The sequence below is a fragment of the Triturus cristatus genome, chromosome 3_2 (assembly GCF_964204655.1).
Source record: "Triturus cristatus chromosome 3_2, aTriCri1.1, whole genome shotgun sequence".
NCBI lineage: Eukaryota > Metazoa > Chordata > Amphibia > Caudata > Salamandridae > Triturus > Triturus cristatus.
The window spans coordinates 825,311,981-825,337,945 of NC_140584.1; the positions used below are offsets into that span (position 1 = coordinate 825,311,981).

Genomic DNA, 25,965 nt, shown 5'->3' on the forward strand with positions numbered 1-25,965 from the left:
GCAGGGTTTCTCATTATCTTAATGCCCTGATCCCAAATACAGTCGATAATGGGCATACACCTGACCAATTTTTAAAAAGGTTCCTTGAAATCGTTAAGGAAACAGTCTTGTTGGTGAGTAGGCAGTGGAAGCTCGAAACGACTGGCTGCTCTTTCCAAGAGATTATGAAATCCTCCAATATCCTCTGGAGAAGAGCCTACTTGAGGCGGAGCTGGAGAAGCTGGTGGAGGGATAATTGTCCCTTTCGTCTGGACATGATTGTGTGTCCTGGATTTCCCTTCTTATTGCTCTTCATCCTCGTCCGTAGATGGAAGGAGCTGTACGGGCACTTGAGATATAGGAAGGGGTGGAGGCTGAACTTGCACCACAGGAGGTGGAGAAAGCACTGGTGCGGGAGACTGCGGACGTAGGGAACCTCTTTTTGTAGTCGGACGACAAAGTGTAGGTCTGTTAGAGCAGAAGGAAGACAAACCATTTCTGACTGTTGCTGTTGACGTTGTTGGTCAGGGTGGTACAAATGTTAATCATAGTACTGGCCATCATCAGAGTCTTCTTGGTATTTGACATTCAACTACGAGGGGCTTTGTGCAGCCCTAAACAAGTTGTCTTCGTCCGATTCAGAGTCATCGTCGTCTAAAAGACGAGTTCGTATTAAGGCTTGAACCCTAGGAGATGTTAATGAGGGTGTCAATCTGTCTCTTTGAAATTTTTGCAGGGAAACTAATTTTTCTTTTGGGGGATTTTGGTGTGGTTGGTACACATGCCGTCGTCAAGAAATAGTCGACAGGCATTGGTATTGATGTCCCAGACGTAACTGGCATAGATGACAAAACCGTAGTTGACGATGGAACTTTCGTAGTGGAAGCAGTCGACGAAGCAATAGGATAAATAGTCGACGAGAGGGCCGTCGATGGTAGACTCATTGCCGACGCAGGCAACACCTTCGACTAAGTACTAGTAATCATCCTCGTCGGACTGTTCGACGTCGCAATCTTAGTCGACGATAACTTTGATTATCTTTATCGTAGTCGTCAAGGGAGCTTGACTCGCCGACGTCGATAAAATAGACGCCGATGAGACTGGCGACAGTTGTCGACGAAGTCACTGACAACAGTAAGTGGAGTTCTTGTCTTCGTCGTTGGTACTGCCGTCGATGAACTGTCTGTCAACAGGGTTGAGGAAGGCTTTTTAAAAGCATGTTTCACCTTCACTGGAGGAGTAGGGGGGGTCTGAAGCTAATTTCTGAAAAGATTTTTTGGCAGAAATCAAGCTTTGAAGGGAAGGAGATGCCCTGGCAGTCAGATCTTGCTACTTCGTAGCCTCTGAAGACTTCTTTTGCCTTTTCTTAGGAGGTTGCTGCGAGGAGTGATCTGGAGAGACGTCCCGAGATCTTTGAGGCATCTTTGAGGAAACTTTGAGGAACCTTTACACTCCTCAGAAGATATAGGGCCCTCCTTGTCTTTAAGCCTCTGCAGCCATATCAACAGCCTCCCCTCACAGTCTTTGAAGGAAAAAGTGCGACATACCTTGCAATCCTTTGGTTTGTGATCAGGGTAAAGGCAGTCTTTATGAGGGTCATCAATGTTTAGTCTTGTCTTTCTACAGGTACCACAGGGCCTAAAAAGTCCGTTTAAAGGTGTGACTGACATGAAGAAAATGAGAACTCCTCAGACAAAATGAATTTAAGATGAAAAATACCTTGAATCCAAGAAAAAAATCTGTCGACAATGGAAATTGGAAAATGAGACAACTGAGCAGAGCCCAGTGGAGACTCCCTTAGCACGACATGCAGTAGAAAATCTGAGGGACTGGAGCTCCTTCCAGGAAGGTTCTAGCAGTGGTGTTAGCGGATTGGTTGTTCTCTCAAGTTTGGTCCTTTTTAGGTCTCGCCTGACCCAGCGCATGCGCTTGTCTGGCGAGACAAAAGTGCTCCAAAAAGTGCTACCAGGCCAGCCTAGAACTACAGTGCATGTGCACGGGGGCGCGCGCGTCGCGCTTTACTGCGGTTACTTTCACTTTTGCGGCCGCTTTGATGTTCTCCGTGAGGCTTCAATAGATTGCAGCAGTTAAAACAAGCATTGGCATAGCAATAGGTCTCGCTTTTGGGACCTTATAAGTGTTTAGTTATGCAACTGTTGCAAGGCTAAACACTTATAAGGTCCCAAAGGCGAGACCTATTGGCTATGCCAATGCTTGTTTAAATAAGGACTCAGATATGTTACTAAATATAATGCCTTAGGCCTGTTACCTTCTATGTCTAATGTGACTTTACTCTTATAAATGTACCGGGGACTCCCATCTAGACGACGGGGGAAGGATTCAAGCATGTGAATCTATGAAAGATAATTCCAGTGATTCTGCCTATGGGCCACGCTAACCCTGCACCAGACCTCTGCTTGCTAGCACTTTTCACTCACCCCAAGCCATGAAAGTTCACTAATAGATTAATTGATGTGTGGCCTGGCCCGGGCATTAGCACAAGGACAGCTTTCAGGGTTGGAAATTCCTCAGCGGCCCCAGCTTAAAAGACCTGGAAATCAGACCTGCGGAAGTTGACCGAGTGCAAGAGCAACCTGCTCCATACACAGACCAAGAGGGGCTGCAGAAGCCAGAATTAACCCTGGGTTGGACACGGACCCAGGATACTCAGGCCTCTTCTAGAACACATGACGGATACTTTTTAAGTGCTACAGTGCTAGCAGATTCGAACAGGAAGTGGATGGACGGAGTGACTCTGCAGTCTTAGCACAACCACAGTGAAGCCCGCAAGAGGTGACAGGGCAGCTGAATGACTAGTGTACAAGTGCCAACTGTTTCCAAGGTCACCCTAGTCGGATGTTTCATTTTTAGCAACATTAAGCAGGGGCGGGTTCTGGCCATTTGTATTGGGACGACGTAAATCGTGTGTGATATTTTACAAAAAACATCAAATATTATGGCCATGAAAAATTGACGCGTAGCTATACAGGTATTGGTCTTATAATACACAAACAACAAATTGTTTTTTTTTGTTTTTTTTAAACTGCAGTCCATTACATTACCCGGGCACGCGTGTGCATGGGTGGGTTTGTATATAACCTAGAGTCCGTGCGAATGTATTTTGAGCAGCATTTTCTATAAAATTTAAGAACTCATGACATATCAATTATCAAAATAGTAATATGTTTAAAAGTGTTCTTAAATCAGTTTACTGGGAACATATGAGCTAACATGTTATGCACACGCAGCACAGTTACGTCTCGGTGCCCGAGGATATAGCGAGGACTCTTGGACGTTTGCTGTGACCAACCGCTTCTATATAGGATGTACAGATAAAAAGAGGTGTAACGTCAAAAGCCTGTCCTGCTGACGTGCCCCGTGCATTTCACAAAATAGAACTGTACGAGATTGTATGCTCATCTCGGTTGTATGCTTTTAAAATTTCTCAACTCCGAGGTAGTGTTGCAGAGGGAGCTTCGCACCTGATCTCAGGGTGGATGCTTGCAGATCGCTGCTGCTCGTCAGGTCACAGATCGCTGGGCTCACGTCCCGGGGTGTTCAGGACTCTTCCGAAGTGTCCCTGCTAATCAGGTTCCCAGTGCCGGTGTCCTTTCCCAACTCTATACCTTTGTTCCACAATAAGCACACCTCTGGTCCACATACAAGTCCCTTGTAAAAGGTACCACTGGTACAAAGTGCCTGTGACCAGATAGGGTCTCTAAGGGCTGCAGCATGTATTGTGCTACCCTCAGAGACCTAATCACCTAACGCATATACACTGCTGTTGAAGACTGTTATGGTGCAGATAAAACTTAAGAGTTGATATGGTACATCTCCCTGTATTCTTTTATCACAAACAGAGAGGGAGAGAATAAACAACGTGGTTGCGTTCTCCCTGAGTAACTTTTTTTCACAAAAAGCAACCACTATTGAATTGGCGAAATACCAGATTCAGAGTAGTGGAAAGATGTTGTTCAACTATCTACTTGACAGGTGGAATATCAAAGATATTGAAGTAAAAGCCTCACTCACGTAATAGTGACATGCTTCATCATAGGCAATTACTCCACACCCAGAGAAGATGGTACTCTCTGGGCGGACTCAACCAAAGATATACTGGGAGTTCCTAGATAAATGAACCACTGGTTAGGCAGGGAACCAGATCAGATTAAAAATACCTATGAGTGTACCCTATTTTAAATTATTTATTATTGGGCACTCATGATATCAGTAAAAACTTATTGTCGGGGTTTCTTTGAACTCGATTTGTTCAATTGTACCCGCTACCGTATGCCAACATGTTTCGGCCCGTCTTGTAGCCCAATCGGGTCTTGGGGCCTTCGTCAGGGCGATATCTTTCTTTTCCTTATGCTATAAGGTCCCTGCGATTAAGCTGTACATGTGCTTACATGCAACTCATTCGTACGTGAGGCCTAATGCACTCACCTGTCCGTATGTGCCTTCCGACTTCAGTAGAATTTTTCTATTGGACATGGGACACAAAGTTAACATGTGTTTCTTTGACGACACAACAACATGAATCTATCTACAGCCCGTCTTGTGCTCGTAGTCGTTGGTTCTTAGTTGTAGTGATGGTGTACCACCTGACTATGTGCTCTCTATGTTAGGGCTTGGTGTAATACATTAATCATTCCAGTTTGCTCACCGCCACATCACATCCACATCTATACACCACACAACGTGATCATCATACTGCTTGTGATTGACTATGAGTGAAAAGGATTGTGGCTATAATGTATTTTCTAGTCATCAATCCTATAGCTCTCTATTCAGGCACCCATTCCCTTGTTGTGTTGTTTATTCATTTCTTAAATATATCACCATGCATAGTGATCATGTATATCTCTTTCATCCAGTCGATTATTCAGAACTTCCGGCGCTCACCTACTGCCCTGTGCCTACTGGCATCATGCAGATCTCGTGTGTTAGGTGCAGTCCTGTAGTCAAACACTGCATCAGAGATAAATAAAGGCAACTATTAGCACGTTCAAAACCGATCTAATGATAAACATCTCGTTCTCTACAAGATTCTAGTTCACGGAACCTTATTACCGCGTTACTATCTTTTTACGGTTTAGGGAAATATATTCAGGGACGTATTTATTCTTATTTCGCTTCCGTGCCAGTATTCCTGCTTAGTTCTTCAAATCCTGTGTTGCAGGGTGAACTTTCCCCCTATTTGTATATGTTTTGTTTGCTGTCCCTTTTGTTATAGCTAGTCTTTTTTTGAAATTATTTAAACAGAACAATTTGGAACCATTGGTAAGCTCTACATGCGTCTCTGCTATCAACACAAATCATACGCGATAACAGGCGTCTGAATAACAAAGTGTACCCTCGCTGTCACTTACTTCATCAAGGACCCTGCACCGCCGTTACACCTAGTCAACCACACCGTCTGCCGTCGGGGATGTGAGTACGGCGGTGTCGGCTTTTAACCGGAGGTGCACGAGCCTGATTGGAGGGCGGTTCTGACCCAATTCTCTAACGTCACGCAACGTAATCACAGCTGTTCACACTTTTACGAGGCTGAACTACAAGACTTGTGGGAAATGTAGTTTATTTATGTCTGGTGCGCCGTGTTCGATCCCCCTCACAGCGAAGGATTTGTTAGTTACAATTTTGAGGAGTATTTCGTTGATCCCTCGTGTAGTTATTTTAATGATAATCGCTTGAAGTGTGTAGAGTTGCTATTTCGCCATTATCTTTGCGGAAATAGCGTGTCTCACCTCACGACCAGTGTTAGTGGGTATGGTGTAGGCAGCCCCACTTGAGTTTCGTATATCTGCTAACGGCAGGTCATTCTAATCAGTGGATTTATCTAGTTGACTGCACGTTTGTTACCTAATTCCGACTTTCATGGTGTTATCCCCTTGTGTTCCTAAATTATATATATCGAGGACTAATGTTACACCCCAATCTTTTGTTGTTATATATGTCGGAGGTTTTGTTGTCTTTCCAGGACTATGCCTCTTGTCTTTTGCTCCTGTTTACCATGTTTTAGGGATATGTATACTTTGTGGCCCAATCTAAATTAAACCTTCCCGCGGAATTTTCTTCTTATTTCCTGTTGTTGTTTTAAACGGGCAATAGATCTACTTGTGATTGCCATATTCAGAGATATGTAGGCTATGTGGCAAAGCTACGTCATAGAGCACCATGGAATTTCCTCGTTCAGTCCTGATGTTGTGCTTGACAAGCGATAGATCCACCTTTGCTCTAGTTTTAGCAATTGTTTTTCGTTGCAGCTGTCTGGTAGTCTCTCAATTACAGTCCAAGTAAAGTCATCTTCACTGTGTTTCTGCGTTTGAAAATGTCTCATCATTTTTGTGATGGTTTTACCGCACCTAAATGTACTGCGGTGCTCATTGATCCTGATCTTGACCTTACGTGTGGTCATCCCAATGTATATTTTATTGCAGATGGACTGTAATTGAGAGACTACCAGACAGCTGCAACGAAAAACAATTGCTAAAACTAGAGCAAAGGTGGATCTATCGCTTGTCAAGCACAACATCAGGACTGAACGAGGAAATTCCATGGTGCTCTATGACGTAGCTTTGCCACATAGCCTACATATCTCTGAATATGGCAATCACAAGTAGATCTATTGCCCGTTTAAAACAACAACAGGAAATAAGAAGAAAATTCCGCGGGAAGGTTTAATTTAGATTGGGCCACAAAGTATACATATCCCTAAAACATGGTAAACAGGAGCAAAAGACAAGAGGCATAGTCCTGGAAAGACAACAAAACCTCCGACATATATAACAACAAAAGATTGGGGTGTAACATTAGTCCTCGATATATATAATTTAGGAACACAAGGGGATAACACCATGAAAGTCGGAATTAGGTAACAAACGTGCAGTCAACTAGATAAATCCACTGATTAGAATGACCTGCCGTTAGCAGATATACGAAACTCAAGTGGGGCTGCCTACACCATACCCACTAACACTGGTCGTGAGGTGAGACACGCTATTTCCGCAAAGATAATGGCGAAATAGCAACTCTACACACTTCAAGCGATTATCATTAAAATAACTACACGAGGGATCAACGAAATACTCCTCAAAATTGTAACTAACAAATCCTTCGCTGTGAGGGGGATCGAACACGGCGCACCAGACATAAATAAACTACATTTCCCACAAGTCTTGTAGTTCAGCCTCGTAAAAGTGTGAACAGCTGTGATTACGTTGCGTGACGTTAGAGAATTGGGTCAGAACCGCCCTCCAATCAGGCTCGTGCACCTCCGGTTAAAAGCCGACACCGCCGTACTCACATCCCCGACGGCAGACGGTGTGGTTGACTAGGTGTAACGGCGGTGCAGGGTCCTTGATGAAGTAAGTGACAGCGAGGGTACACTTTGTTATTCAGACGCCTGTTATCGCGTATGATTTGTGTTGATAGCAGAGACGCATGTAGAGCTTACCAATGGTTCCAAATTGTTCTGTTTAAATAATTTCAAAAAAAGACTAGCTATAACAAAAGGGACAGCAAACAAAACATATACAAATAGGGGGAAAGTTCACCCTGCAACACAGGATTTGAAGAACTAAGCAGGAATACTGGCACGGAAGCGAAATAAGAATAAATACGTCCCTGAATATATTTCCCTAAACCGTAAAAAGATAGTAACGCGGTAATAAGGTTCCGTGAACTAGAATCTTGTAGAGAACGAGATGTTTATCATTAGATCGGTTTTGAACGTGCTAATAGTTGCCTTTATTTATCTCTGATGCAGTGTTTGACTACAGGACTGCACCTAACACACGAGATCTGCATGATGCCAGTAGGCACAGGGCAGTAGGTGAGCGCCGGAAGTTCTGAATAATCGACTGGATGAAAGAGATATACATGATCACTATGCATGGTGATATATTTAAGAAATGAATAAACAACACAACAAGGGAATGGGTGCCTGAATAGAGAGCTATAGGATTGATGACTAGAAAATACATTATAGCCACAATCCTTTTCACTCATAGTCAATCACAAGCAGTATGATGATCACGTTGTGTGGTGTATAGATGTGGATGTGATGTGGCGGTGAGCAAACTGGAATGATTAATGTATTACACCAAGCCCTAACATAGAGAGCACATAGTCAGGTGGTACACCATCACTACAACTAAGAACCAACGACTACGAGCACAAGACGGGCTGTAGATAGATTCATGTTGTTGTGTCGTCAAAGAAACACATGTTAACTTTGTGTCCCATGTCCAATAGAAAAATTCTACTGAAGTCGGAAGGCACATACGGACAGGTGAGTGCATTAGGCCTCACGTACGAATGAGTTGCATGTAAGCACATGTACAGCTTAATCGCAGGGACCTTATAGCATAAGGAAAAGAAAGATATCGCCCTGACGAAGGCCCCAAGACCCGATTGGGCTACAAGACGGGCCGAAACATGTTGGCATACGGTAGCGGGTACAATTGAACAAATCGAGTTCAAAGAAACCCCGACAATAAGTTTTTACTGATATCATGAGTGCCCAATAATAAATAATTTAAAATAGGGTACACTCATAGGTATTTTTAATCTGATCTGGTTCCCTGCCTAACCAGTGGTTCATTTATCTAGGAACTCCCAGTATATCTTTGGTTGAGTCCGCCCAGAGAGTACCATCTTCTCTGGGTGTGGAGTAATTGCCTATGATGAAGCATGTCACTATTACGTGAGTGAGGCTTTTACTTCAATATCTTTGATATTCCACCTGTCAAGTAGATAGTTGAACAACATCTTTCCACTACTCTGAATCTGGTATTTCGCCAATTCAATAGTGGTTGCTTTTTGTGAAAAAACATCTCCCTGTATGTCATGCCTACAAACATTGCCTGTGACATAAGTAAGTCACCCCTCTAACAGGCCTCACAGCCCTAAGGCAGCGTGCACTATACCACATGTGCGGGCATAGCTGCATCAGCAAAATGCCCCTACAGTGTCTAAGTCCATTCATAGACGTAAGTGCAGAGCAGTCATATAGAGTACATGGGCTGGGAGTCTGTCATTATGAACTCCACGGCTCCATGATGGCTTTACCGAAAGCCAAGAAGTTTGGTATCAAACTTCTCAGCATATTAAACCCACACGCCAGTGCTGGATTACAAAATGCACTCCGAGGTGCTTCTTAGAGATGCCCCCTGAAAAACAAACAACTCCCTAGTGTACAGCCGACTTGTCTGTACCAGCATGCACAGACATGTTTCAGATCCCCTTAAGTGGGAGACCTTGTGCTCTCATGGGTCAGGAACAATGCCTGCTTGGGATGGAGGTGCTTACACCTACCCCCAAGCAGCAACAGCATTCAGGGCAGTGAGCCTCAAAGGCTTCCTGCCATTTGTTATGCTACCCAGGGCCTATCCAGCTAGTGTAGATGCCCACTCAAGTAACCAAGGCCCACTTTTGTCAGCAAGGTCAGCAGGAAAATTAATATTCAGGAGAGATGTACCTTCTCAGCCAGGACCACCCCCAAGGTGTCCGAGCTGAAGTGATCCCCTCCTTATAAAATCCTCCATGCTGGATGGAAGGATTTTAGCCAATTAGGTTAGAGAATGCCCCTACCCAAAGGGAGGGGGACACGCGAAGGGTGTAGCCACCCTAAAAGGTAAGAAGCCTATTGGCTACTACCTGCCAGTACCTATACACCTCTAAATTCAGTATTTTCAGTGTTTAGTGGCACCCCTGAACCTTGACCCTCAGATTCCTGCAACCTATGAAGGACGAAGAAGACTGTGCAGCAAAGCCTAAGGACTACTGACTTGGCCCCAGCCCTACCTGCCTGTCTCCAGCTTTAAAGACTCTGTAAAGACGACAATGCCTGTCCTGCGGCCAGCAGCTTCCAGCAACCAGAGGAAGACTGCCTGGTCTTCAACAATGACCAGATCTCCAGAGGACGGTGGCCCTGTCCAGAAGAATCCAACTCCAAGGACTCCAGATCCAGCGGTCTACTCTGCATCTGATGCCCACAGCCAGGGTGGCTCACCTGTCCAGTACAGTCTCCAAGCGATCCTGACCTCGACATAATCGGTGGCTGACTTCTCCTGGACTCCACAAAGACACCGAAGAGTCCCCCTGACCGCGACTGGCTCCGGACACCGAATGGCACCCCTGCATCCTCAGCCAACGGTGCCTCACCCGTGCTTGCTTTAACCTTTGGAACTGTGCCCTAAAACCATGGGTACCTGCCTGCAACCAGAAACTCCTCTGGGTGTCCCCAGTCTCTACTGACTAACATTAGGCTCAGTAACCTTTGCACCTGACCGCCCCGGTGCTGGTGCGGTACCTACCTTGATCTGACCCTTGCCCAATGTTGGTCCAAACCCTAGAAGACTGAATGTCTAAGTCAAGTACTTATCTGTATATGTACCCGTTTTCCTCCCATAGGATTGCATTGCATTTCTTGTTATTTGCTATAAGTGTCTATCTTTTACATTACTAAGTTACAGCTACTGTTGAATGACACCACAAAGCATTTTTCAGTATCACTGTAAAGTATTTTTACTGCTTTTGCAAACATTTCCACTGTACCTGAAAAGTATTGCTATTTTAAAACTGGTACTTACTTGCAACAGAGTTTGTCTTGGTTCTAGAAAGAAAAGTAACAAAGTAATATTTTTATACAAAACACTTGCTCTTAGATTCAGTCTATGAGTGTTATTTCTTGCCTGAGTGTGTACAACCAATGCTTCACACAGCCCTCTAATAAGTCTGACTGCTCAACCTCACTACCACAAAAGAGACTAAGATATTATCTACTTTACCCTAGTAAAGCCTCTAGGGATCCACTGAACTTTGTGCACACTATATCTTACTTTGGTATAGTATAAAACAGAGCCAGCTTTCTACAAAGTACAACTAGACAATGATGCTGTCCGACATTAGCTCTGGGGGCTTGCTTCAGGGTGAGAAAGGCAAATATGAAACCATATCATAGAAAACACTGAAACCCTGTTTATCGGATTAGCAGTGTTGATGTGGAAGCCCCTGTCTATATCCCAAATTACCCCAACCCACTATCCCCGAAAGCAAAGCCTCTGCTTGGAAGGCCATCTGCCTGACTGCTGCACCAGTATTTAGGAAGGTTATAGAAAATTCAGTGTTGCCCTTTATTAGTCTTTCTGGAGTTACAGAGGTCTATAATGCTGAGCACCTTAAATCAGTGACCTCCTTAAGCGGTCGTGAAGTAAGAGTACAATGCCATACAGTGTATACTCACCGTGTGTCTGTACTCTTTCATCTTCGGGACTTTGTCATGCCCACCTTTATTCTCTTCTTTCTGCTCAATGCTGCTGATGATTCTCCACGATGCCCTTCTGGCTCCAATAACATTTTTATAGGCAACGGAAAGCAAATTTCTTTCTTCCACTGTCAACTCCACATCCATTCCTGCTACTTTCTTCATAGATTCAACCATTTCTGGAAAGAAAAGGTTCAGAGCAAGTTTTGATAACTGACAGATTCTTAGAAGAACATGGTCCTAATCCGAGGTAAAGGCAGAGGTCGCAAACATCCCACTCAATGCTGTAAGGATAATTAAAGAACATTTTCAGGCTAAAAGACATATTAGGTAGGTATGAGCCTTCAAGACATCCAAACAGCTTTGCCAGTAGTACACCAGCAACCAAACCTTTGTGATAATTTCAAAAGTACCATGGCTATGAATCTGAAAGGTGACTCAATAAATTAGAATTAATGCCACTATCAAGACAAAAACGATGGATGTTCTAACAGTTTTAGGTATATACATAGAAGACAAACCTACACTAATCTGGCACAAAAATGCTGCACTACAATCTAAGGTGGGGTGCAGGTGTCATCACAACAGTTATGCCCAGACTCAGACCAAAATAGCACACCAATTCAGGGCCTCACTTCCTTACTTTTTAAATCACAATACAATGAAAATTATTTACAAGGTCCACAAGGGCGCATATCCCCAATTATAAATACTGAATCTACAGAGGTTTATTTAATGAGTATTTTAATTACTCAAATAAACTGGAGAGAAAGGAGGAAGCTTGAGTGTTCGTTCGTCTCCCCTGGTAATAAGTACATATAAACAAAGAACAAGCTGCGCTCTAAAAAAAAAAAACAATCTGAAGGGTTGAGTTTTTGCCTCCGAGCTACTGGCATCGTAAATGACCATGCCTTTTATTTATATTTTGTTTTTTGAAACAAATAAAACGCATTGTTATTTACAATGCCAGTAGCTTAAACTCGCGTAACTGCGAGACCTGTTGCATTGCAAATGCTTGTTATCAAAGGGCAAAGGTGTCACTCCCTTTCTCTGCTGGGCCGGCCAAACAAGTGTGTGCATACTGAGCAGGGACAGGGAAGTGGCCTCGCTTGTTTTTGGGTGTATTTCACCAGTGTAACCTAATCGTGCATTTTTTTTTAAACCCCTTTTTAAATAAACTTTTGCAGAAGCAGTGTTTAGCGAAAGGCAATATACAAATGAGGGCCACTTTTTTTTGCGTACCCAGGCCGATTTTTAATCCCAATCCAACCCTGGTTCCTGGGGTTTACCAGGAAGATACCCTGAGAAATTAACAACCCTCTTAGGATCCAGAGTGCTCCCCGGGGGAGGACACCTCTGAAAGAAATGATCCTCCGATCAACCGAAGAGGAAATGGAAGAAATATAGTATTCCGTCCACTGCCTGGTGGCCAAATCTGCTTAGAGGGAGAAATCATGAAGCAAAACGCGTAACAGAGATCAATGATGGCTAGCGGGTTGGCACAAAGATGGAAATGTACCTTATAAAAAGCCTCAAAGTTTAAGTTACCGTAGTTCTTGGTCTCGTGTTTCAAGTTACTGATCTCCGCTTGGTTTGTAATTTAGAGCCCCATTCCCTGTCTCCAGTAACTGTGCCGATCAACATACCTAGCACATAGAAAAAAGGGCGGTTGGCGCTTTGACAGCCCACAGAATCCAGTTACATGTTTCTTCATTAAGATGATTCACAGAGGCATCCTTGCATCCATAAAACTGCTGAATAGAGTGTTTCTGAAGAGACACGACTCCCTCCTGCCCTCACTATTTATTTATTTAGGGTTTGGTAATGCGCTGAACATGCTGCTTTTGGCTACTACTGGGAAGTGTTGCTGTGCTGCTGTGCTGCTTCTGGTCCGGGGTGGGGGGGGGGGGGGTCTCTTGAGCATTGTCCGGCCTCTCAGTGGCTGCGGTCGGCAGACTGCTCGCGCCACCCCTCCCGTCTACCAGCATTGACCTAAGCTTCTGGGAATCTGCATACAGTAAAGAGGGGCGCGTGCCAGGAGAGGATGCGCGAGAGGCGGTGAGAGTGTAAGACACAGAGGAAGTGACAACGCAGAAGACGAGGAGAGATAAAGGGACAGATACCGCGAGAAATAGAGAGACAGCAACAGAGAGAGGGTAGGGAGGGCGAGCCGCAGAGAGAAAGAGTCAAAAGTTAAAAGAGCGGGAGACAGAATGAGAGATGCAGAGTGTCAGGGATAGGGAGGAAAGGCAGAGGGGGGATACACATAATCAAGCCATAGGGATGGTGAGAGGTACACTGAAAGAGGGGGATTGGGTGACAGAGGTAAGAAGAACGGGGAGCCGGTGGATAGAGTGAGGAAAAGAGACGGCGAGACAAATAAGCGCTAAAAGACAAGCTCGGCAGTGAAAGTTAAAGCGACGCGCAGCCTTGCGCCAACAGTTGTCTATTGCCACTCGTGCACGCACCTTACGGGAGCGAGCAGCGGCAGGGCGATAATTGCTAACAGATGGCGCCGCTGCTCGCTCCCGCAAGGGAAACGCCAAACGTGCACGAGTCGCAATAGAAACCAATGGAAAACATACATGCGTTTAGGCAAAAGTCCTGAGCGATGGCTTACGGTCCCCTCCTAAGCAGCACTTGCGCGCTGCGTAGGCGAGACCTAAAAAGGCAGAAAAGGGAGAAGGAAAGAAAGATATGAAAACCGTGACATAGGAAGACAGCAGGCATGAAAAGGAGTCTGCACGAGAAAGATAAAAAGAGACAGGGAGTGTAGGGTGGAGGAAAAGGAAGCAGAAAGACTTAATAGTAGGCGGCCTCAGTATTCAAGGTCTGTGGCATTTAACAGCGTATGTGGTGGGTGCCCGCACTTTGCCCCATCTCTGGCTCCCTGCCCCAGTGAACTTGGACGGCTCTATATGAAACACCCAAATTAAATTACCGCCAATCCAGATACCTCGTAACTGAGGAGGATAAATTAAAATCAAACCAAAATCAATAGCTATCTCTATCTTTGAAAGATAACCGTCGCGGTGCAATGTAGGACAATTCCCTTCTCCGGGCAAACCGAGTGACCCCATGTAAGTGAACCCCCTTCAATCAATGCTCCGAGCTGGGTGCATGAGTATTTAACCTTGAAGGGGCGCCCTGAGCCCGGGCTCAGTCACAAATCTGCTTATTCCATCAATAACCCTCCGCCAGACGAACTCAGCCGCTAAAGCAGCGCCTAATAGGGACGGCCGTGCGCGAGGTAAGGGATGACTCCGCACATAAAATATGTCATCTCAGGCCCAGTGGGACAGGGACTTCTGCAGAAAACACTGCAACCATGCATCTTCATCTGGCTTCCTTCAAGGAGTGGGAACAACTGCAAGACGGCCGAGAGATGCCAGCTCATTATCCCAAGGCTGAACTCCCAGAGAATGAGCAGACACCACTGTTGAGGTGAAGTCACACACGCACAAAAGTTACTCTTCGCCGAGTGTTTTTGTGCAAGGAGTCGGGGAGTTCAGCCTTGGGATAATGAGCTGGCATCTCTCGGCCGTCTTGCAGTTGTTCCCACTCCTTGAAGAGTGCCGGCTTCTCAGTGTCTTAAAAAGTAAAATCAGGAAACCGGTGCACGTTGCGTGGGTAACGGTGCCGTAGATTGGTTTAGTGTTTATAATGAGTAACCCAATCCTTGACTGCTTGGGCAATATAGTATGAACTGGTAGGGGTGCCTACAAGGTATTTTTTATATACTTGAAGTAATTTTTGCTTATTATTTTGACAAGTTGATTTTTTACTTTTAGATTAATTTCTTTACATATAGTTCAAACTGTTCGCACAGGTATCTTGCATACAATTTCGGAAACATGAATCATCAGAATATATCAGAAAGTATCAAACTAACACGGGTTTATATTTAAAAAATCGATTTCATCATAGAAAATGATGTTTGAAGGGTTCTAGATCATTAAACATAATGAAACGGGAGGTTGTGAAGGGATACAAATGTTCTTTGGAACTTCACAGTAATAATAATGTACACTTTTCAAAAAAAAAAACAAAACAGGGCAAATCAGCTAGTTAATATAGATGAATATAGCTTATGGTAACATTGTACTGAAAAAAAGTGTAATTGTCGATGTTTTGGTCTTTTATGCTGTCGTCCGCAAGACCATCTTCAGGACTCTGCGAGTTAAAAACAATATCACAGTAGCGTCTCAAAGTCTGATAGATCTGCAGGTTCTCTCTGGGGATGAGTGAATCGCAATTTAAAATTTTATCACAAATCCAGAGTTAGTGCAAAGCTCCAGTCGAAATTAATTGTGGCTCCTGAAATTACTTGTGAAGAATCACATTTGGAACTGCATTTGTTTAAGCCAGAACGGAACCGCAATAAGTAATGGGAGAGATTCTGAGAACCGTTGTGAAGAACCGCATCAATTACTACACTGGCTCCAAGAATCAGCTGAGCAAGCGGGTGGTGGTTGACCCTGTGCAATCTGGAGGAGAACTCTACAATTCTGTAGAAACCCATACCCAAGAAAAGGGCACATAATGTTGATCCACCCACCCCATGGGACACCAACAGCTCACCCTCTTGCAAAAGAGCCCAGATATTGTGTATCCTGGAAGGAGCAGATGGATGTTCCTATATGACAAGAACTAGAGCCAGACCATACACAGTGGAAAAATATGAGCATATATAACAGAATATGGCAGCTGCCCGAAATCCATCATAAACTGCACTTCGAGATCACAGGAGAGAACCTTGATAAAGAATGCGACTAAACAGTTACTTGTCTGAAGAATCAATGTTACCACCTTTCCTACTGTTAGCCCACAGCTCAAATTGTTAAAGCACTGCCAAAGAAACTAACTACAAAGTTCAAAGTAGAAAATTTGAAGGCCAGACTAGAGAAGTGTAGGATTCAGCTGCCATTAAAGACAGACTTCCACTGAACACCAGCAGGAACATTCAAGGGCCACTAGGTATCAAAAACTGCTTTTTCCCTGTTCACTAGATGCACAATAAATAAGCACAGTATACAAAGTTCACCAGCATCTGACAGAAGAGCGAGTAATAGCTACCGAAAAGTCCAGCTGAGCACTCTCCAGCCAAAGGCACTAGAGCCCTCATTACCGACTAAAATTTCACTATCCTGAAGCGACAGAAAACATTTCAAAGTCAGGTACGCTGCAAAATACAGGAAGGTACTCCTTTACTAATGCAACTCAGACTTCTCCCGCCTAGCCTTGGGCTCCATTTTCAGTGCCATAAGGTAAGGCTCAATCAGTAGACTTCAAGTAAGTGAACAATTGATAAATGCAGTGGAACAGAAATACCAAAATAATTCTGCAATTCAGGTGGTAAAAGTGGATGTGGGGAGTGGGTTGCAAGGAGAGTTGAAGATCACCATATGCAAAGTTTCTGTAGAAAAAAAATAGGCCATCCATGGTCTGATTGAGGTACAGTTGGCTCGAAATTGCACTGCACTATATTTTAACGGAGATTGTGTTGGGGGCATTCATCTTTGTTTTTATTGGAACTGAAAGATGGTGGGCCACTTGGAGCCCTTTTCATATTACTTTGGACGCCATTTTAAGTGCAACACTTTTCAGGACCAGTCAGTGCTCAAGCACGTCTCCTATGTGCACCGGCACCACATTAGAGGGTGCCAATGGTCAGACCCACCAATGGCAAGCCAGTCTGCACCAGAAATGCTGCCAGCCAGGAAAATCAAGGCTGATGTATTCAAGGCAGACTGTTCGATTTAGACAATGATTCTGGGGCAATCCCGGTAAAAGGGATAAAGGGGTATGTCCAGGCCGCAATTGGTCTCTTAAGTGGTGAGGGTAGAGATAGGCCGAAGGGAAATGACAAAGAGAACATCCTTGAATGCGCACTGGTTAATGCTCGATCTATGACCAAGCACTCAATAGAAATTTGTGAACTGATTGGTGTGACTCGGGTCGACTGTGTTCATTACAGGATCCTGGGCTAGACTTGGTAACTTCTACCCCGCTGGGATAGGCTATTGCTAGTATGGATAGAGGCACTCTGAGTGGAGGGGGCTTGGCTATTATTTACAGGGATAGGTTGGCGAGCTCTCTCAAACCGCTATCGTCCTTGACTATTGAAGGATGTGAGCCAGGGCACTTTACGATATGGTCCAACCGCTCGCAGTTACTGGCAGGACTACTGGTGTACCGCCCACCAATTCCCAAAGCGCCGTTCTTAATGAACTGGAATCAGGTGCTTGAACCCCTCATAACCAGCAACAATTGTACGATTTAGGGGATTTTAACTTGTACATGAAGAAACAGGATTATGAGGATGCTGGTGTCTTTCTTGACCTAATGCATAGCTTCGGTCTTTCCCATTGTGTTGCTCTGGCCACACAAAGCAGGCCATACAATCAAAGGATTTTTCCAATCGGGTAGAACTGATGGTGGAAGAGTGTAGACAGCTTGGCTGGTCAGATCATTATGCAGTGCTATTCAAAGTATCAAAGAGGCGGGCAGTAAGGAAACTGCCCCTCGCGGAGTCCCCGAACCAGTGGGGGGGGGGGGGAAGGTAAAAAAAAAAAGGCACTCCTGCAAATGGGGAGTCAATACGATACCGCCCACTGTCCCCTCGGTTGTGCATCGTGACATCGGGCTGGAAGGGCGGTGAGGTTTGCCGCAGTGTCCCCTGGTGAGACCCCGTCCCTGCATCCTGGCTCCTCTGTGGTGAGGCGGCTGTCATGACTTGTGAGGGGCGGGGGCGTTGCGGGAGCTGCGGGCTGTCGGACATTGGCCTCACCATGAGGGGTAGCTCACCGCTTGCCCTGGATGCTGCTCCTGCCCACAGCTTACCCTGGAAACACTGTCTGGACACTGCATCTTGTGGGCCTAACCAACGCTGTGAGGTGGTGCCTCTCCTATTGGGCCGACACGTCAAGGAGGGCATACTCAGGACCCTACACTGGTTTCCGTGACCGCCCGGTGCCCACGCTGTCGATCCGACCCCACTGGGCCACCCAATGGTCAGAAAGTGGCAAATTGACCAAGAGAGCACAGAGAACGGTGGCTGTGAAAGCATGCATTCGGTCGCACGCTACTGCACGGCTGCCCATGTTGACGAAGGACAAAGAACCCAAACAGTCCTGACAGGGGAAACTGGACCGCTATGCCACAGTGCTCCCCACAACAGGGGGTGCAGAGGGCGGCCCTACCCCTCCTCCGGACACGACAACCATCCTGCAAGCCATTCGCGAGTCCAGAGAAAGCCTGGCAGGAAAGATGGCAGAGATCCGCTCGGAAGGGATGCTGCTTCGTCACAACCTCCGCAAAGTCTCTGAACGGGTGACCGAAGCTGAACACCGTATCTCGGAACTTGAAGAGATCTCGCATGCCACGAGGAAAGATGTTACGGGCCTCTTGACATCCAAGGCTGAGGTAGCCTGGAGAGTTGACGACGCGGAAAATAGGGCCAGGAGGAACAACCGGAGATTTATTGATTTTCCGGAAAAGGCAGAGGGATCTGATCCGGGACAGTTTCTCTTGACCTTCTTGAAAGATACCCTGCCACAGGCACCGTTCAACTTATTTTGTCATAGAACGGGCCCACTGGATGCCGAATTTCCCTCCACCTCCGAGGGCTCCTCCCAGAACCCTAATAGCGCGTTTTCTGAACTTTCAAGATAGGGACTTAATACTGCAAGAACTGTGGAAGAGAGGAGAGGTCACCTATGAAAACACTTGAGTGATGGTGTAACCAGACTACTCCAGTGATGTACAAAAGCAGAGACGGACTTTTGACCAGGTCAAGGTCAAATTAAGGGCACTCTGGCTTCAATATACGTTACTATTCCCAGCCAAAATCAAGGTTATTTTCCAAGGCTCCACGTTCTTTCAAACCCCGGAAGAGGCATGGTCCTGGATCGAAGAACGGCCGCAGTTGCGGCAGGCGACACCAAATGCCTCAAGCCAACTTTCAATGAAACGAGGGGGCCCAACTCAGGAAAGACACAAAGAAACGGAGAAGTGTGGTAAGATCCCGAAACTCGTCGGGGGGCACACCAGTAAGAGCACTGCGCTCCAGAGACGCAGATACGCATCTCGGAGTCCGGAGACGAGGTGGTTCGTTTACGCCCATCGTGGTCCCTGCTTAGATCGGATGACACCGGACACACCAAACTGTCCGAGAGAGAATTTAGATGATGCAGACAGTGAACACCTGTTGCTTGAAAGTATTCTACGACTAGAAGCATCAGAGCAAAGCCTGCCGGTACCGGGTACGCAGCAGCCACAACTACCCAACAATGGCGAAGAGGACTTGGAACCGGGGCCAGATGGCCGCCTTCAGACAGTAAGACTTTCCTAAGGCTTGGTGACTATTAAGAGACTTGGACCTGAGCCGGGGAAACAATGTGTGTCTCGTTTGTTTTATTATTGTGTAGTTAATTGATTGGGGTGGGAGGGAGGGTTACAGACTTCTTCGTGGATTACCCGTACCAGAGTTGTCATGTTGACGAGTTCGGGGCGGTGTGTACCTGAAGAGTGTTGGGTGGGGGGGTGATTTGGACACAGTTGTGTGTGGTACATTGGGATTGTTCTATGGGAAAAGAGATCGTTTGATTCAATGTTTTCAAACGTGCTGTTGAAGCAAGAGAGGGGGATGAGGGGGGGGATAAGTGGGGATTAAGGGCGGGGGGGGGGGTGAGAGGGGATGCGGCAGACCTCCGGGGAGATACTGGACAAGTAACGAACTAAGAGACATGTCACAATGGCAGATGATAGATATATAGTAATGAAATGTTAATGTCCTAGGTAATAAAGTCAAGAGGGGGTTGGTGTCCCGATATCTTATTCCTACAGGAAACACACATGTTGGGCTTGAGCTGCTCGTTCCTAGGAAGGGGACAATACATCACTCTGCCTCATGCATGATTTACTAAAGGCTCACGAGGAGTGGCAATCCACATTAAAAAATCCCCTTCCTTTCAGGTCACACAAAAATGGGTGGATACAGATGGGACTTACGTGGCAGTATGGGGCATTTGGAAACGCAAGCCGTTTTTACTTCCTAGTGTGTATGCACCCACCCCAGCAGCAGCATACATTGGAGAAATTACCTGATCTCCTCTTACACTCTGGCCCTGCCATACATATACTGGGGGGAGATTTTAATGATGTGCTTGATCCCTGTTTGGACCGCACCCATATCCGACCGGGCACCCATGAGACCACACCTCTGGCTCGATTTTCAGACAACCTGGGACTGACTGATCTGTGGCGGCGACAACACCCACATCAATGGGCATACTCTTATTTTTCTGGGGCCCACTGAGTGTTTTCACGGCTGGACTATCTTCTCGCCCCGGCGGGTGAAGTAAGTCAGGCAGAAACCATAGATTATATGGCATAGGGCATCTGACCACTCTCCTCTCCTAATGAAGGTGGATGGCAGGGGAGGGCATCAAATGGCACAGTGGCGATTGAGCTCGTGGGCATTGCAAGATGAGACAGTCGCAGAGGAGCTCCGGGTGTACTCAGAGCTCCATTTTAGTGAGAATGAAGGCTCAGTGCCATCAGCGGTCACTTTATGGGAGGCGTACAAACATTAAATTGCCCACAAAAAGAAACACTAAGCACAGGAGATTGAAGATTTAGAACAAACTTACGCCTAGAGGAATGTGACCCCCACCGCATTAACTGACCACAAATTGAAGTAACTAAACGGGACTACCTAGCGCTAGCAACCAACGAGGTGAGAGCACAGCAGCTGGCAACCCAACATAGACTGTACGAAACCGGAGATAGAGCAGGGAAAATATTAGCATGGTTAGGACGGAAAGAAAGAGACACAATGGGTTATGTCTAGTAAAGAAAGGAATATGCTACTTACCAGTATGCATCTCTTCTTGGCATGTAGAGCTGCAGAGTTGTACACTTAGCATAGATCGCCATCTGGTGTTGGGCCCGGATGTTTGCAGTTTGTTTTTGTTCTTTGGACAGTCTTTGGAAGTCACGAGTTCGGTGACTCCTCCTTTGGTCCGTACTGCGCATGGGCTTCGGCTCCATCCTCAGATTGTTTTTCGCCAACAGGGAAATGATGGAGCGTAGTAATAACAGTGAGAAACCCATGTGTGTTGTATCTAAATAAGATGGACTGGAACGGATACAGGTAGCCGGGGAGGCGGGTGGGCGTGTACAACTCTGCAGCTCTACATGCCAAGAACAGATGCATACTGGTAAGTAGCATATTCCGTTCGAGGCATATGAGCTGCAGATTGTACACTTAGCATAGATTATATAGCAGTACCCAACCTTAGCGGCGACCACCGGTATCCGTTGCAGTAGTTTGAAAAAGTGTCTTTAGTACAGCCTGGCCCACACTAGCTTGCTAATTGGAATGCACATCTACACAGTAATGTTTTGTGAAGGTGTGCGGTGTTGACCATGTGGCTTCTTTGCAGATGTCATCTACGGGTATGTTCCCTAGAAAGGCCATAGAAGCCCCTAACTTTCTAGTAGAGTGGGCTTTAGGTGGAACAGATAATGTTCTTTTTGCCTTTTGATAGCAAATTTGTATGCACTTTACAATCCACCTAGCTATCCCTGATTTAGAGATGGGGTTGCCTTTATGTGGTGGAGAGAAGGAGACGAACAATTGTTTAGTCTTCCTGAAAGGTTGCGTTCTCTGTATGTAGTATAGCAAAGCCCTTTTAACATCAAGTGTGTGTAAAGCCCTTTCTGCAACAGATTGAGGTTGCGAGAAGAAGACCGGTAATTCCACCGATTGATTGAGATGGAAGGGGGAAATGACCTTGGGCAGAAACTTCGGATTTGTACGAAGTATGACCTTGCTGTGATGTATTTGTAGGAAGGGTTCCTGTATAGTGAACGCTTGTATTTCACCAACCCTTCTAAGGGAAGTGATAGCTACGAGAAAAGCTGTTTTCCAGGTGAGAAACTGTAGCTCACATTTATGCATTGGTTCGAAGGGCGGACCCATTAGCCGTGTAAGAACTACATTTAGATTCCATACAGGGGAAGGTGGTGCCCTGGGAGGAATTACTCGTTTAAGGCCTTCATAAAGGCTTTAATAGCGGGCACTCTGAACAGTGATAAATGCTGTCTGTTTTGTAGATAAGCAGCGATCGCTGCTAGGTGTAGGCGTATGGATGAATATGCCAGGTTACACCTGTGAAGATGGAGCAGATAGCATATAATGTGCTGTATGGATGCATCTAAAGGGTTGATTGTATTGTTACGGCAGTAAATTACAAATCTTTTCCACTTTGCGGCATAGCATGCTCTAGTGGTAGGACGTCTGGCTTCCATGATGATGTTCATGCAATCAGGGGGAAGGTTAAGGTATCCAAATTCTAAGATTTCAGGAGCCAGATCGCAAGGTTGAGCTGAGCTGGGTCCGGGTGCCTGATTTCTCCATGGTTCTGGGTTAGGAGGCAAGGGGACAGGTGCAGTTTTTGATGTGGTACCACTGATAGTTGTAGTAGTGTGGTGTACCACGGCTGCCTGGCCCACGTTGGAGCTACTAGAATGAGTGTGAGGGAGTGCTGTTGTAGCTTCCTTACCACTAATGGAATTAGTGGGAGAGGTGGAAAGGCGTATGCAAATCTGCCTGACCAGTTCATCCATATCGCATTGCCCTTGGACAATGGGTGTGGGTATCTGGCGGCGAAGCTTGGGCATTTTTTGTTTTCGTGGGTGGCGAAGAGGTCTATCTGAGGATGCCCCCACTGTTGGAAGAATGGGTGAAGAACTTGTGGATGCAGTTCCCATTCGTGTAGTTGTTGCGTTTGTCTGCTGAGCAGATCTGCCATGGTGTTTTGTACGCCTGGAACGTGCTGTGCCAGGAGAAAGATGTTTTGGGGTATTGCCCATCTCCATATGCTCTGGGCTAAGCGGGAGAGCTGGGGAGAGTGTGTCCCCCCCTGTTTTTGGATATAATACATTGCAGTCATGTTGTCTGTGCGAATGAGGACTGCTTTGCCCGAAACCTGTTTTTGGAAAGATTTTAGGGCTAGAAAGCTCGCCAAGAGCTCCAGATGGGTGATGTGGAGCGATTTTTGCTGTGGCGTCCATAGACCTTGCATTGTGAGGTGTAGGAGGTGCGCTCCCCAGCCGGAGAGCGATGCGTCCGCTGTTAGAATCACCTGAGGAACCGGGTCCAGGAACGGCCGCCCTTTGGAAAGGTTTGTGGTGTTCCACCACTGCAGAGAGTGATGGGTGCGGCCGTCCACCAACACCAGATCCGTTAGCTGACCCTGGGCCTGGTTCCACTGTTGCGCTAGGCACTCTTGAAGTGGACGCATGTGGAGTCTTGCATGGGGCACTATGAAAATGCAAGACGCCATCATTCCTATGAGCTTCATAAACACTCTTGCTGGAAGAGAGTGTTGAGGAAGGAATCTTTTGCGCAAAGCTTGTATGCTTGCGATCCTGGCTGAGTTTGGATAGGCAATACCTTTGGAGGTGTCTATAGTGGCCCCGAGATATTGCTTTGTGTGAGATGGTACACGGTGGGACTTTTGGTAGTTCACCGTGAAGCCTAGTTGGTGGAGCAGCTGGATGGTGCTGTTTGTATGTTGCACACATTGGTGGTAGGACGCGGCTTTTATGAGCCAGTCGTCTAAGTAAGGGAAGACGTGAACGTGTTGACGCCTGAGGTGTGCTGCTACTACCGCTAGGCATTTGGTAAATACTCGTGGTGCGGTGGTGACCCCGAAGGGGAGAACCGTGAATTGGTAATGCTGACCGTCCACCACGAACCTGAGGTACTTCCTGTGAGAAGGGTGTATTGGAATGTGAAAGTATGAGTCTTTCAGATCCAAGGTAGTGAGAAAGTCTCCCTGACAGAGGAGCGGGAGGTCCTGTTGTAGGGTGACCATGTGGAAATGGTCTGAATGTATGTATGCATTTAGAGGCCGGAGGTCCAGAATGGGCCTCAGGGTCCCGTCTTTCTTCGGTATTAGGAAATACAGAGAGTAGACCCCTAGATTTAGCTGATTGACGGGGACTTGCTCTATAGCATGTTTTTGGAGGAGGGAGAGCACCTCCTGTTTGAGCACTGTGGAATGTTCTTGAGACATTGGACGGTGCCTTGGTGGGATATTGGGTGGGGTAGATGTTAACTCGAGACAGTACCATGACCGAATAATTTGGGTCACCCATTTGTCCGATGTTATGGATTCCCATGCGTGGATAAAGTTTTGTAGTCTGCCCCCGACCGGAGTGGGATGGTCTGGGGGGAGCGGAGGGAAGTCATTGTGCGGGCGGGGTGGCAGAACGGGTGGTGTTAGTTTTGCCCCTGCCCTTATTGTTGTTGCCTCTGTAACCACCCCTTTGGTTGCCCTTTGAAAAGGTATTTTGAGGAGGGGACTTGTAAGAGGTTGAGGCGCTATCGGTGGAGAAGCCTCTGCCTGTGCCACGAAAGGATGAGCGTCGAAAGGAACGTTTAGGGGCCTGTGTTTGGAGTGCCCCCATAGACTTTGCTGTGTCTGTGTCCTTTTTCATCTTTTCCAACGCTTCGTCCACCTTTGGCCCAAAGAGAGTTTGTTGGTCAAAAGGGTGATTTAGTATGGACGCCTGGACTTCAGGCTTGAACACTGAGATCCTGAGCCAGGCATGACGACGAAGCAGGACACTGGTATTTATGGCTCTAGAAGCAGTGTCGGCTGCATCGAGGGCACACTTAATGGAGGTGTTTGTGATTAGTTTACCCTCCTGTATCAGGTCATGAGCCTTGCGCTTGTGTTTTTCGGGGAGGTGCTGCATAAGAGCCTCAAGTTCGTCGTAGTGTGCTCTGTCATAGCGCACAAGTAGCGCTTGTGTATTCGCAATGCGCCACATGTTTGCAGCTTGGGAGGCAGTGCTTTTGCCAGACGCGTCTAAAAGTTTGGATTCCTTGTCTGGCGGCGGGGCTTCTCCTGAGGACTGGGAGTTAGCCCGCTTTCTAGCTGTGGAGACAACTAGGGAATCTAAGGGAGCAGGGCCCTTAATGTATGCAGGGTCTGTGGGTGCCGCCTTGTACTTTTTTTCTATTCTAGGGTTCAGTACCCTGGCCCTGACAGGGTCTCTGAATACCTCTGCAGCATGCTTGGTGACACCTTTAAGCATGGGCAAGATAGACGTGGATTTGTCCTGAATGTCAAACGTGTCCAGTAGGAAGTCGTCTTCCACTGGTTCGCTGTGCATGTCCACCCCATGGTAGTGTGCTGCTCTCTGCACTAAGTGATGAAACCCTAAGGAGTCCTCTGGAGGGGACGGCCTGGATGGGTATAGGTCGTCCTGAGGCATATCAGGTATGTCAGGGTTGTGGTAGTCTTCCCATGGGTCTGGGGTCCCCGGTGGAGTGGGGTCCATTGGGGCGTCCGCCGGGTCATAATCCGGATCCCCGTCATCAGGATCTGGGGACGGGGTCGGGGAGTGATGAGGTAAAGGTGGCGGAGACCTGGGAGGGGGTGGTGGAGGTGGAGGAGGTAGTGGGGAGGGCACTCTGAGGGGAGAAGTAGCAGAGTCCTTCCGTTTGGGTGGTGGAGGAGGAGCCGGTGTGTCAAGGCGTCTTTTCTTGATAATTAGTCTTTGGATCTTCAGATAGAGTCTTTTGCAAAGGGTCTGGTGTGAACAGAGCCAGTGGCGCCGAATCGTCCGCTGGCGCCGATGGTTTCGGAGCTGAGGGCTTCGATTGTTTCTGTGCGCCATGCTTTTTTGGAGCC

The 25,965-nt window shown here is 46.6% G+C and overlaps 1 protein-coding gene across 9 annotated transcripts in view; it reads right to left on the reverse strand.

Moving 5' to 3' along the window:
• Window positions 1–25,965, reverse strand: part of YWHAE (tyrosine 3-monooxygenase/tryptophan 5-monooxygenase activation protein epsilon) — a 202,761-nt gene that overhangs the window by 126,201 nt on the left and 50,595 nt on the right. For all 9 annotated transcript variants that reach the window (XR_014980011.1, XR_014980012.1, XR_014980009.1 and 6 more), the window contains exon 2: window positions 11,231–11,430. Coding sequence is in view for 4 of the 9 variants with exons in the window: in XM_085649041.1 (XP_085505167.1) it covers window positions 11,231–11,430 (200 nt within the window). In the remaining 5 variants the exon portion in view is untranslated. The remainder of the gene's footprint in view (window positions 1–11,230; window positions 11,431–25,965) is intronic.